Source organism: Microtus pennsylvanicus, chromosome X (assembly GCF_037038515.1).
Source record: "Microtus pennsylvanicus isolate mMicPen1 chromosome X, mMicPen1.hap1, whole genome shotgun sequence".
NCBI classification, from domain to species: domain Eukaryota; kingdom Metazoa; phylum Chordata; class Mammalia; order Rodentia; family Cricetidae; genus Microtus; species Microtus pennsylvanicus.
The window spans coordinates 8,679,480-8,691,192 of record NC_134601.1 but is presented as its reverse complement, the minus strand read 5'-3'; the positions used below and the strand labels follow the sequence as shown (position 1 = coordinate 8,691,192).

The 11,713-nt window shown below is 45.4% G+C and overlaps 1 protein-coding gene across 2 annotated transcripts in view; it reads right to left on the bottom strand.

The window, feature by feature from the left end:
* Nucleotides 1-255: 255 nt before the first annotated feature.
* Nucleotides 256-11,713, bottom strand: part of LOC142841536 (melanoma-associated antigen 1-like) — a 537,355-nt gene continuing 525,897 nt past the window's right edge. Inside the window, exons 8-11 of one of the 2 annotated variants that reach the window (XM_075958488.1) lie at nt 4,123-4,259; nt 2,821-2,907; nt 2,161-2,234; nt 256-2,052 (exon numbers count right to left, since the gene is read on the bottom strand). In XM_075958488.1, coding sequence (XP_075814603.1) covers nt 834-2,027 — 1,194 coding nt within the window. In that variant the 5' untranslated portion in view covers nt 2,028-2,052; nt 2,161-2,234; nt 2,821-2,907; nt 4,123-4,259 and the 3' untranslated portion in view covers nt 256-833. The remainder of the gene's footprint in view (nt 2,053-2,160; nt 2,235-2,820; nt 2,908-4,122; nt 4,260-11,713) is intronic. The other variant, XM_075958489.1, reaches the window with a different exon arrangement.

The following is an 11,713-nucleotide window of genomic DNA, read 5'->3' as shown; positions in this document are numbered from 1 at the left end:
AAAAATCTAACTTGGCACTATAAGATGTCTCAGGTATTAAGAGCATTTTTTCAAAGAACTAGGTTCGGTTATCAGCACCCACAAACTCCAGATTCAGGAAAGTTGAAGCTCTCTTCTGACCTCTGTGGGTAACCAGGGACACATGTGATAAACACGCATGCATTCAGGCAAAATATTCATACACATAAAAATAAAATAAATACCACTTTAAAAATATATCCAAGTGATGTTTGGCAAATAAATGAATCAATAAGCAGAGATCTTAAAATTTTATTACCATTTTTCCTGTTTGCTTAAACAAACCAACACATTACAGATCTGACTAAAAGTTTTTGTTTTGTTTTTGGTTTTTCAAGACAGGGTTTCTCTGTGGTTTTGGAGCCTGTCCTGGAACTAGCTCTTGTAGACCAGGCTGGTCTCGAACTCCCAGAGATCCGCCTGCCTCTGCCTCCTGAGTGCTGGGATTAAAGGCATGCGCCACCATCTCCCGGCCTGACTAAAAGTATTAAAGCAACTCAAAGATTGACCATTGAATAGTTTCCCTACATTTTCTCAAAATCTGGTACGACAAGAACATATGTAAGTAATCAAAAACTTGCATCGCAAAGAAAATGGACCACACTTTCAATTATGAAGACGAGCACTGAAAAAAACACCTAAAGAGAAAATAGATGAACCTATTATCATCATCTAAAACCAGAACACAAAGTTGCGCTATAGTGTATTCTCTGCATGGCCCAGACTAACACTGACATTCTCCCCCTTACTTAAAATTTTGACTGTCCCTTTTAAAATCAGTAATTGGGTTGCCCCATGTTGTTATCAAAATGGTACTAATCCTCCATGGGGCCACTTCTGGAGCCCTCATCTCTCAATGCCTGATTATATAAAGATGAGAAATACATTGGTTCCCTCCTTGTAAATTTGGTCAAAAATTCAAGAACTTTCATCTTGGTGGTTTCAGAGTAGGCTCTTGGACCCCACAGGAACACATAACGTGGAGGATAACTCTCGGGCACCTGCCTATATTTCAGATAATTTTGCTGCACTAAATCTCTAGTGAGGAACTCCCTGGGCTCCCCATAAATGAAATGCTCCTTCCCATCATATATTCCTAACATATTGAGGAATTCCCACATGCTTTCTTCAGAGGCACAGTCCCCCTCTATGAATATCACCCCCAGAATAACTATCAGGAAGGCATTTCTCGGCAACCTCTTGTTGTCATCGTATGTGAGGTTTAGTGCGTTGGTAAGCACGTAAGAGCTGCTTACAGGATCATCCTCCTTTATATCAACGCCAAAAATCATCTCTAAGCACTTAGCAGCTTCCTCAAAGATGGCAGGGAATTGTTTCTTGTGGTCTTCGGTGACAACCCTGAGCATTTCCATTTCCTGGATAGGTTCTTTCATTCTATATTTCAGGAGCAGGAGATTCACCAGTTCAGTGACCTTTTGCTTTTTGAGATTTTGCCATGCGGAAACTTCGTCTGTCAACTTCGAAGTGTTTAAACTCTCTTCTTCCGGGCTGCCATATTCTTCAACTAAGTTGATATATGAAGTAAAGGAGTAAGAGCTCTGGTAACTGTGTGAAATACTCAGCGTCCAGGTAACAGACTCTTCTGCCTCATCTGGATTGCTCCAAAACAGAGGATGTGATAAGGAAGCGGAAGGTGAGGAAGCACAGAAGGAGGGCAAAGTGAATCTTAAAGAGGCAGATGATGTAGACAAGATGCTGTCGCTATAAGTGGCTGCCCCTGCCTCCTCGGCCTCATCTTCGTCGTCCTCCTCTTCCTTTTCATCCTCTTCCTCCTCTTCTTCCTCTTCCTCCTCATCCTCTTCTTCCTCCTCCTCCTCTTCTATTTCTTCCTCTTCCTCCTCCTCCTCTTCCATTTCTTCCTCTTCTTCCTCCTCCTCCTTCTCTTCCATTTCTTCCTCCTCCTCCTCCTCCTCCTCCTCAGCTAATCTATATATTTCAAAAGCATCCTGGAAAACTTTCCAGAGGCTGAAGTGTGGATAGTATGACATGATGAATCTGGCTGGAGATGGTAGGCTGGAGTATAAAGCAGGACAGTGGGGGAATAGAGAGAGGGAAAAGTATTGTGAGTGGCTCAGCTAAAAAAATCTCACCCCCTCATGAATCTAACAAAAGTATACTTACAAAACTTCTTTGTAGGTGACTGTCTCAGAGCCCTGCTAGCCAGCTGCTTTCCTTGTTGTGTGTCCTACTGGAACCTGAAGAGGGATATGAGAAAGGTCCTCAGCATATAGGCAACTGGAAGATCCTAGGGCCCCACAGTGAGGTATGTGTCTGGGTACTTTGGGAACTCCCTTGGTTCTGGGCTTTGGGTAGTGACCTTGGTGCCCATTCAGGGTGTGCTTCTCACCTTGACTACTTGACTCCCTGGGACTTTTCTATGTTGTCATTTGAGGGGAGATGACTCTCATCAGAACCCTCAGCTCAATTTCTGATTGACAGCTCTTGAAGATGAGCTGAGAGGATCTCCCACACTGAAGACTGCATAAAACCTGAAGTACTCAATGAAGCTGGAAATCCCAAATTCCAGGAGGGCCCCCTTTGAGTTTACTTTTATTATAGAAGGTTTTAGATCCTACTCAGCTGTTGGACTGAGACAACCCCTAAGGATAACACCTCACATTCCCGAGACAAAGAAGAATAAATAAGGGAACCCCACCCTAAGTATTATCTGTCAAGGGCCTTTCCTACTTGCTAGCCAAGAGCACCAAACTCTTGTTTCCATCTCCTAAATAAGAGATGTACTCCTTTCTCAATCTGAACCCTCAGAGCCTGGGGTTATACCTCTGCTGGCTGTAACAACTGCTTCTGCGTTACTCTTGGTACAGTTTGCATGCCACTGTACCTACCATATGCGAGCTGGGCAAGGGCCTGGAGAATGAAAGAACACACAAGAGACCTGGGTTATTCAAAAGGAGATCAGCTGAATGCTATTTATTCAAATTTAGGGAAAACCTTAAATACCTACCTGCTGCACAATGGAATGCCCCCCAGGCAGGTGGGAAATTACCACACCCAAGGTGGAGTCAACAATGCCCTATAGCTAGTCAACAGGAGGGGCAGAAGGAGCACAGAAACGAACAGGATATTTTAGCTGGCTGACCAGAAACTGTCCTCAAAATGAAACCCAGGAGCAGGGGTAGACCCATGGGCCCTACAGGTCCCCATTTTATATAAATTATATGACTAGGCCTGTCTTAGGTGGCATTGGACGTCAGGCAATACTCCTTACCCATCATGGGAAAGCATCCAGGTCAAAACACACTTCCTGTCTTAGGTTTGGGCAGCCCCCCAAAAACCTTTCCCGTCATTGGCTCACTAGTCAACCGTCACTGGGTTCTGCTAGATTTGTGCTGAAAGATCCTCCAGAGGAATAGCTAAGAGGACTCACCAAGTGGCGACATTGACCTGAGCTTGCCTTTGGCTCTAGCTCCATGAAACCATGAAGATGATGCTCCAGCACATACAAGCACTCCTTAAGGAGGCTGAGCCTGCTCAATCATTAATAAGTCTGCCAGCAAATTGGAGCCCTTTAAGTAAGGTCTCAGCACTGGCGGAAAACCACACCATCGCCTCAGCACAATCCTCCTGCATTTCACCTCTCCACAACAATCTCCTCCCAAAAGGCAGGCTGCCTTCCTTCTTTTACTAACTTCTTTCTTATCAGTGCAATCTCCTTTTCTAAAGTTTCTTTTTTTCTCTTTTATATCCCTTTTATAACTCTTAACTTCCTGCTCCTCAAAACTCTTAATAGAACTCACAGATTCTACACCCTGAATCTCCTCAAAGGTTTTGGTCAAATACTCTAATTGCTCTTTTAATTTTACCTTCTCCCAATCAGAAATATTAAAGCCCCCTGCTTGTAGAAACCAGGGACTAAACTCTCTCAAAAAATTAGGCAATAAACTACCTTATACAAAAGAAAACTGTCTTAAAGAACTCTTGTGCTGTCTAGTTTTAATACCAGTGCCTTCCTTGCCTTGCTTCTTTAAAAGAACTAATAACTGGCCCATTAATCGGCCGTCAATACTGGAACAGAATTACTTGCACCCATTTTCAATTCACACTCACCAATCAATTTCTTACCTGCTGGCCAGCCTTCTGAGTGCGATCTCTCAAGGGTGCCCTACTTCCTGATCTCACTGATGGGTCTCCGACTGTAACACCTGCTTCTCTGTTACCCTTGGTACAGTTCACACACCACTGTACCTACTGTAAGTGAGCTGGAGAATGAAAGAATACACAAGAGACCTAGGTCATTCGAAAGGAGGTCAGCTGAATGCCATTTATTCAAATTTAGGGAAAACCTTAAATACCTACCTGCTGCACAATGGAATGCCCCCCAGGCAGGTGGGAAATTACCACACCCAAGGTGGAGTCAACAATGCCCTATAGCTAATTACCAGGCAGGGCAGAGGGAGCACGTGAACAAACAGGATGTTTTAGCTAACTGACCAGAAACTGTCCTCAAAATGAAGCCCGGGAGCAGGGGTAGACCCATGGGCCCTACATCTGGCAAGGGTTTGTTCCTCTGAGCAATGCTTTGAGATCACTAAGATAGAGAAGATGATGTACCACATCCCTCAGGGAATCTACAAGCTGACAGCATGGGAAAGGAAGCAGTCCTAGTAAGGGAGGGAGGGAGGTTGTACCCTCAGTTCTCACTCAGAATCATTATCTTAACTCCTGGTGGTCCCGGACTCCTTGCTATGCTGACCTGACCTATCTCCTCATCACACTATTGCCTCTGCAGACCAAGTTCCTCAATCCCCTGAGAATTCAAGGCAACACAGAAAAGGTACTAGACTCCCCTTCTCGGCTAAAGTCACAGACATACACAAAGGCTTTCCTTCGCGTCCCTGGAACACTGCATAGAAAACTAAAATGGTATCAAATTCAATGACACCTGTCCCGGGTCTGTTGAGAAAGGACAGTCACCTTTACTGTTTAGCAAGGCCTGCCTCAGTCTCCTTTGACCTGAAGTGTGTCTGTTTAACCAAGACCTCACCATCCTGAAACACTATAGTTCCTTGGCTCTTTGGAGAGCTTGTGGCAGAAGTCAGAGTCCATTCCATTAGAACACCACAAGCTATACCTTCCTTGGGCTGGAAAAAAAGTTGAGTTAGATCCCATTCCATTCAGAATGGGAGAAGGGAATAGTAAGGTAGAGAAAAATGAGACTTCTTCCATCCTCACCCGGGACCTTCAACTTGATGCCCAGCAGAGTCAGGGACCCATCTCTACACTGACTAGCCCTCACAGAATGTCACCCTGTCAGATCAAAGACCCTTGCACCTCATCCAGAAAGAAGATGAAGAGACACATCCGACAACCCTTGCCAGCAAGATCCTAAGGTTCAGAAACCTGTTTAGTACAGGGCCACCTCACTCAGAGCAATATTCATATATATTATCACCATGGTTCTTTCTCTTCCTATGTTGATAGCAAGAGAGGGTTTCTTTTTTCCCCCTGATGCAACTAAATTGGCCCTGATAAAATCTGGGAACTCCTTTGCAAAGGTTTCCAGGTGATCTTTGACAAATGTCGTCTTTGTTCCCTGAGAACCTGGTCTTTTGTGAAGCATGGCCAAGTCTTGTACTTTTGTCTAGGGTCTCCCAGGGTTGACAGCTGACAGACTCCATGGTTTTAATGAGAGGAGGAGCTGCACCCTCCGTTCTCCCTCAGGCTATGTATTTTGCTCCCTGATATCAAAGCCTCACTTCCAGGAGACAAATTTCTTCAATTTCCTGTAGAAATGACAAAGCAAATCTAGCCACTAGTGCCCATATCTTGAATGCACAATAGGGATTTGGAGGGCCTCTTATAGTTCTACAATAGTAAGAACTGTAAGCCATCCTCAAAGGATTTAGGATTTATATTTACTCCTGGCAAAGCCATTTACTGCCTCTATTCTGTTCATGTGAGGATGCCTTCCTTAGTCCAAAGTTCCCATCTCTTTCATATACCATTTTCAAAAAAAGAAGAGATAAGAACTCTGCTTGAGCCTGGACCGTCTCTGGACCAACATTACAAGTTGGTGTCTGCAAGGCTCTCACTATCCGCTATGTGTAGTCTCCTCATTCTTGTCCCCAAGTACTCTCAAGCTTGAAGCCTATCCAGCCTCCTGAAATGAGCCTAGCCTCCTCAGAAAAACCCACGGATTCCTTCCAAGATCAAAGTCTAAATACCAAACCCCAAAAGCCAGCATAGGCACCTTAAGGCTAACAGCAAAGGTCACAAGGCTTTCCATATTGATATTCTGAAACCCTGACACTCCTCCAGATTCTTCATTTTAATGCCTGGCGACACCAGCCCACTTCCCTTTGCCGAGTGAAGCTAAGGTCTCTGGGGTAAGAAGTCAAAGAGGCTCCTCCAAATCCAGTAAAACTCTACCCCCACCCACACTTCTCAGAACATGGGGCCTGTGGGGAGTTCTGTCCCTCCTCCTGACAATGCATGACCCAGCACTGAACCTTCCTCTAGCAGAGCCACTTCAGGAAAGCCACCCTTCCTTCAACCGTCCTTGGTGAAACCCAGGAAATGACAGGACCCACAAGCCCTGTCCCTCTCTAAAGCAACCTAGGGACAAAACACGGTACCAGTTATCAGTAGGGAGAGGAAAGGTCTCGCCCTTCTCTCAGCAGGGGTCGAGACCACTCACGGCAGGTCCACAAACCAACGTGGCTGGTCCCCAGCTATGTGGCGGCTGACAGGTCCTTGGCTAGCGGTGTGGGCGGGCGACGGGTGGAAGGTGGAGGCGCAGATGCTGCGAGTCTCCAGGACTGCTGGGGACCCGAAAGCAGCCAGTCTCAGAGACCTCTCTGCAGAGAAGGTGGCTGGTCCCCAGCGGCGACAAACAGTTAGGCAGCGGGCGGGCGAAAGAGTTGGAAAGGCACATCGTGTAGAGTAAGGCTGGACATTTATGAGGTGGGTTATGGCAGGGAGGGGGGAAAGGGGAGAAGGGGAAGGAGAGGGGGGGGGAGACAGAGAAGTGGTAGAAGCAGAGAAGTGGGGAGAGAGGCAGAAGCTGCCTCTTCAAGAGAGGGATCGGAAGAGAAAGCTCAGCCAGGAAGCTGAAGATCACCCTGCCTCAGCGAATGGGGGAGGGAGTGGGCGTGGCTTGTCTCTTAAAGAAACAGAACAATTATTACACTCCACACGGAATTTGGAAAAGATTAATTATAAGCCATGAACCTGCCTGGAGACCCTAACGATAGGCGGAGCTTCTGCATCTCCCACATCCAGGAAGAAGATGAAACCCTCAGAATGATACCACCTTACAGAGCCTGGAACATCATGTGGACATCTCAGCAATATTTCTGGGCAGATGTTTTTATATAAAACCAGGGTGCCTCCCCTGCTCACCTATGTACAGCCTCCATCCGAATGCCCCAGTTCACTTTGAACTTCCAGGCATGGAACTTGGGGACGATTATGACGTGACCCTGCCTGGAACCTATTGGTAGATTGGATGAGGAATCGTCACGTTCCCCGGGGGAGGGGAGAAAGGGAATTCCAGCTATCCCTCAAAGTTATCCTGATCAGCAACAACCAGCGATGTTTCTCAAGGCCGGAACCCTCCCTCCCTGAACCAAGTCGAAGCCCCTTTCAAACAGCAGGCCCTCTCCTGAGCAGCCCAACCCTTGTGGAAATCTGGAAACAAACGGTAGACACCCAACCAAGCTGGAGCCTCCCACCAACTGTCTATGCAAATAGAATTAATGACCCATTTCTCTCAGGAAGGGCAAATCTCCACCCTTCCCTCGGAGTCTTCTCAAGCAAGGTTGGAAACTCCTGGAGTAGGGATGGGTTGGTATATACGGGGTGGTAGTGGAATCAAAGTTAAGAGTTTCGACCCAGCAGGAAACCTCCTGGGGAAAAACTGCTGGGACCGATAATACAGCACTCCCAACATGTGTGGGGGAGGAAAGGGTTCCAAGTCCACCCGCAGAAGCCTCCCTTTAATATGTCCAAAGGTAGGACTCCTTGCCTGGAGACCAGAGTTCAGCCCTCACACCAAAATCTCACCTCCCTCCTCAACGAACAAATTAGTCAGGAGCCTTAGGTAGTATGCCCGTGAAGTGGAAAGGGGGTAGTCAGACTATGCCCCAGTGGGCGGGACTTCCAGGCCAATTTCCTGTCCTCCCTTAAACGATTGGCCAGGCCTAGGGCCCCGCCCTCTGTTGCTGTGAAACTATGGGCCGCAGAAAACGCAGAGAAAATTCTAGAAACAACTGGGCGTCAGGGACCCGGAACTAGGCACTTGTGGGAATTAGGACTGGGCAATCTGGAAGCCACGGCCTGGCAGGACTACTATTCTGTCTATCTGAAGGGAAAGGGCCCCATTAGTCTTTCGATTCCTCACCCGATAACCCAGGAAATTTCCAAGACCTACCGTAGTTAACCAATGCCTTATTCATTCAGACTTCCAACATGGAGGTCATAGTTCACCACACACCAGTTTGTTTACTGTGGGAGGGCGTGGCTGCAGGGTTCACAGCGAGTAGAGTGGAGAAAGCTCATTCTAGTTTGAATCCAGGCTTTTTGCTTTGCAGTTTCTCTCTCCAGGCCTAAATTCACTGGATTTTAAGCAACCGGTCCCTTTGTGAAAAGCCAGCAGGGGGCAAGTGAGGAATCAATAAACTGTTAAGCCCCAGGGCTTCCCGGAGTTTGCAAATAGATAGGGTGGGGCAGAGGCCAGTGTTCTGTCTGTGACAGTAGAAATGCCTCTAGCCTTCCCCAGGTTATTTATATTTAATCCGGTCAAGGCATAACTCCCATTCCTTTTGTTGACTGATCAGTTCTTCAGGCCAAAGCCCTCATTTCACTGAAGATTTTCAGATATGAAAATAAAAAAAACCTGAACTCAAGGGACTGTTTTGCCTAAACCTCCTCTGGACAACAGGCCCTGGGCCCTCTCACAGCTCAAATCCAGAAAAGAGCAGATGTCAGCTGATTGCTAGGCAGTGAAAAGTCTTATAAGACCCCTTAATTGTAAAATTTATCAACCATCAAAACCTGTACCTGCTTTCTCTGTTAAAGTAGGCTTGGTGTCTCTAAACCTTGGCCTTCAGCTCCTTGGATTGTCCTTCCCTGCAAACTGGAAATAAAGAGGCCCACTTATTCTGAGTGCGCCTCCCAAGTCGCCCAGAGCTGACCTCTGCACGCAGCAGACTGGCTGAGGTTCTGTGGGATGATTCTGTGGGTTGTTTTCTGCTCACTCGTGGAAGTCGTCATTGTGCATCTCTCCCTGTCTGCCATCTCTGAGCATTTTCCTTACCAAAACTTGCAGAGGATGGTTTTGAGTTCTGGGCCAGATCCTAGAAGTCGGAGAGGCTGCACAGGCGACAACAATTGACCCCCACCCTGCACACAGGGTATTTTCACCAGTGGTAGCCTCAAACTTTGGAAACATTCTCATTTAAAACGTTTTTATAAAAGTAATCGAGAAATTGAGAATAATTCAGTTTTTAGAGAGTCTTAGGTATTAATGATTAAATAATGAGAGGAAGGATTGAGAAAAATGGAAACAAAGGAAAAAAGTATAAATGAGAGGGAAAGAGCATAGGTTACCATGTGAGAAATAATAGAGAAAATAAAGTAGGCACAGAAAAAGAAAACAAAGTTATATGAGCCTATTCAGGTGAAACAAGAACTAAGACAAAACAATAAAGCAATTAAAGTGCAAGAGTGTAAACATACAAAATAAATAAATGAAATGAAATAGAAGACACAGCATTAGTCGGCATTTCCCTAGTTACTTAGAAAGTAGTTTTTCCTATCTCATTGCTTGTCTTTTGTCTAAGGCTAGGCAGGTGTGGGAAAGGTTGGAACACTTCATGATCAGTCCTTCAGGCTAAGGCCCTTTAATTCGAGTAAATTACATCCATCAGCCAAGAGGTGGTGGCACGCACATTTAATCCCAGCAGTCAGGAGGCAGAGGCAGGAAGATCTCTGTGAGTTCCAGGCCAGCTTGGTCTACAGAGTTCTAGGACAGCCAGAGATACACAGAGAAACTCTGTCTCGAAAAACCAAAAAAAAAAAGTTCCATCCATCATCCCACTAAGAATGTTTCCTGTGGTGTCCTGTACTTTCTGCAGGAATTCCCCAGTTTGAGACTCCACCCATCACACCCACCCCTGCTTGCCAATTGCAATCCAATGTCTTCTGTGGTGTGCTGCTGCAGAATCTTAGTTTTCACCTGGGATATTCTGTGACCCCACACTCTCGGAGGGTAGAAAAGGCCTGCTCACACTTGTGCTTATCTTTGATTCTGAGTGCTTTTATTTCTAGCCAAATTTTTCTTCTCCTCACTATTCCACAATTTGACCTGAGATTCTCACCACTCATTGGTATAAACCATACCCATTATAGCACACTTCTCATGTCCCTGTGTTGACATATGCCAGATCAGTGAGTGATAGGGGCAGGACCTTTCTCTCCAGCTTGCTATTTATGGCACCTACCACTGACCCAGACCTGGGACAAGGAGCACAGATAATTCAGAGAGAAATTTGTAGATTTCAGCTTGAATTGTTTCTTTTTCCTTCAACACTTTCTCTCCTAGGCGTAGAATCTTGCTTTGATTTTGTTTGGTTTCTTTGCTTTTCCTGTTCTTCTCATTCACTGTCATACAGGCAGCTTCTAACCCTCCCTCTGAACTAGAACTACTTTGGATATTTGGATATTTGATCAAACATATAAAAAACAAGTACTATCATTTCTCTTCATACTATGCAGCTTCTCTACACCGGTTTGGCAATGCCCTACTGTATACCACAGGCTAACAAACAGAAATCCAGTGTTGGGAATGGGTTATTTCTTTGGTAGTGGTTAGCCAATGAGGTCTTATAGACCCCTAAACATTATATGCTATTACTAATGCTATAGGTTACCCTCTAAAGCTTGATAGTAAGGACCTATTGCTGAAGACATCATATACTGGAATGATAGAAAATCTGGTGCTGATTTGGAAACTACTTTCCTACTGGCCAGCTTTCATAGTTTTAGAGATGCTGTGCATGCTAATGGAGATGGAAAGTAATCATCAATTGTGTCCAGCTGTGAACCATGTAAGCTACAATAATGGACCTAGAAAGACACGTCCACTGGTACAATAGTGGCACGATATAATGGGAGTAACCAAGCACTTTCTGTTTGGATATAAGTCCCATTGCACAAGATGAAACCCATAGCTGGTACCATCACTAGGCCAAGAAGCTGTAGCTAGAGAGACCACAAGCCCTGGAAAATTAACCTACTGCTATTGCTCTCCAAAAATGGCATGGCATTAACTACTAATGCTTTATTGTTGTGCCCACAAATTAGTGCATCAGTAAACATTCATCAAAACAGTTTCTTTTTGCAATAGATGGTAATTAACACAAAGATCAAATTAGTCAAGATTCAGAGAAAAGGAAATTAAGGGTTACTGAGCCCTAAATGGGGCATTTGTATAACTACCCCTTCTTCAAAGCCTCAGGGATCATTGTAGAAGAGGAGGTAGAAAGAGCATAAAAGTCGGATATAGTGGATGATGCTAATGAAATGGTGTTTTCTGGGCACCGCAAGGCTATACATCTGAACTCACAGCAGTTATGACAGCATGAACAAGAGCTGTAAAAGCTCAAGCCAGATCAATTCCCAGCATGCAAAGTAGAGCTGAACACCAAATCCC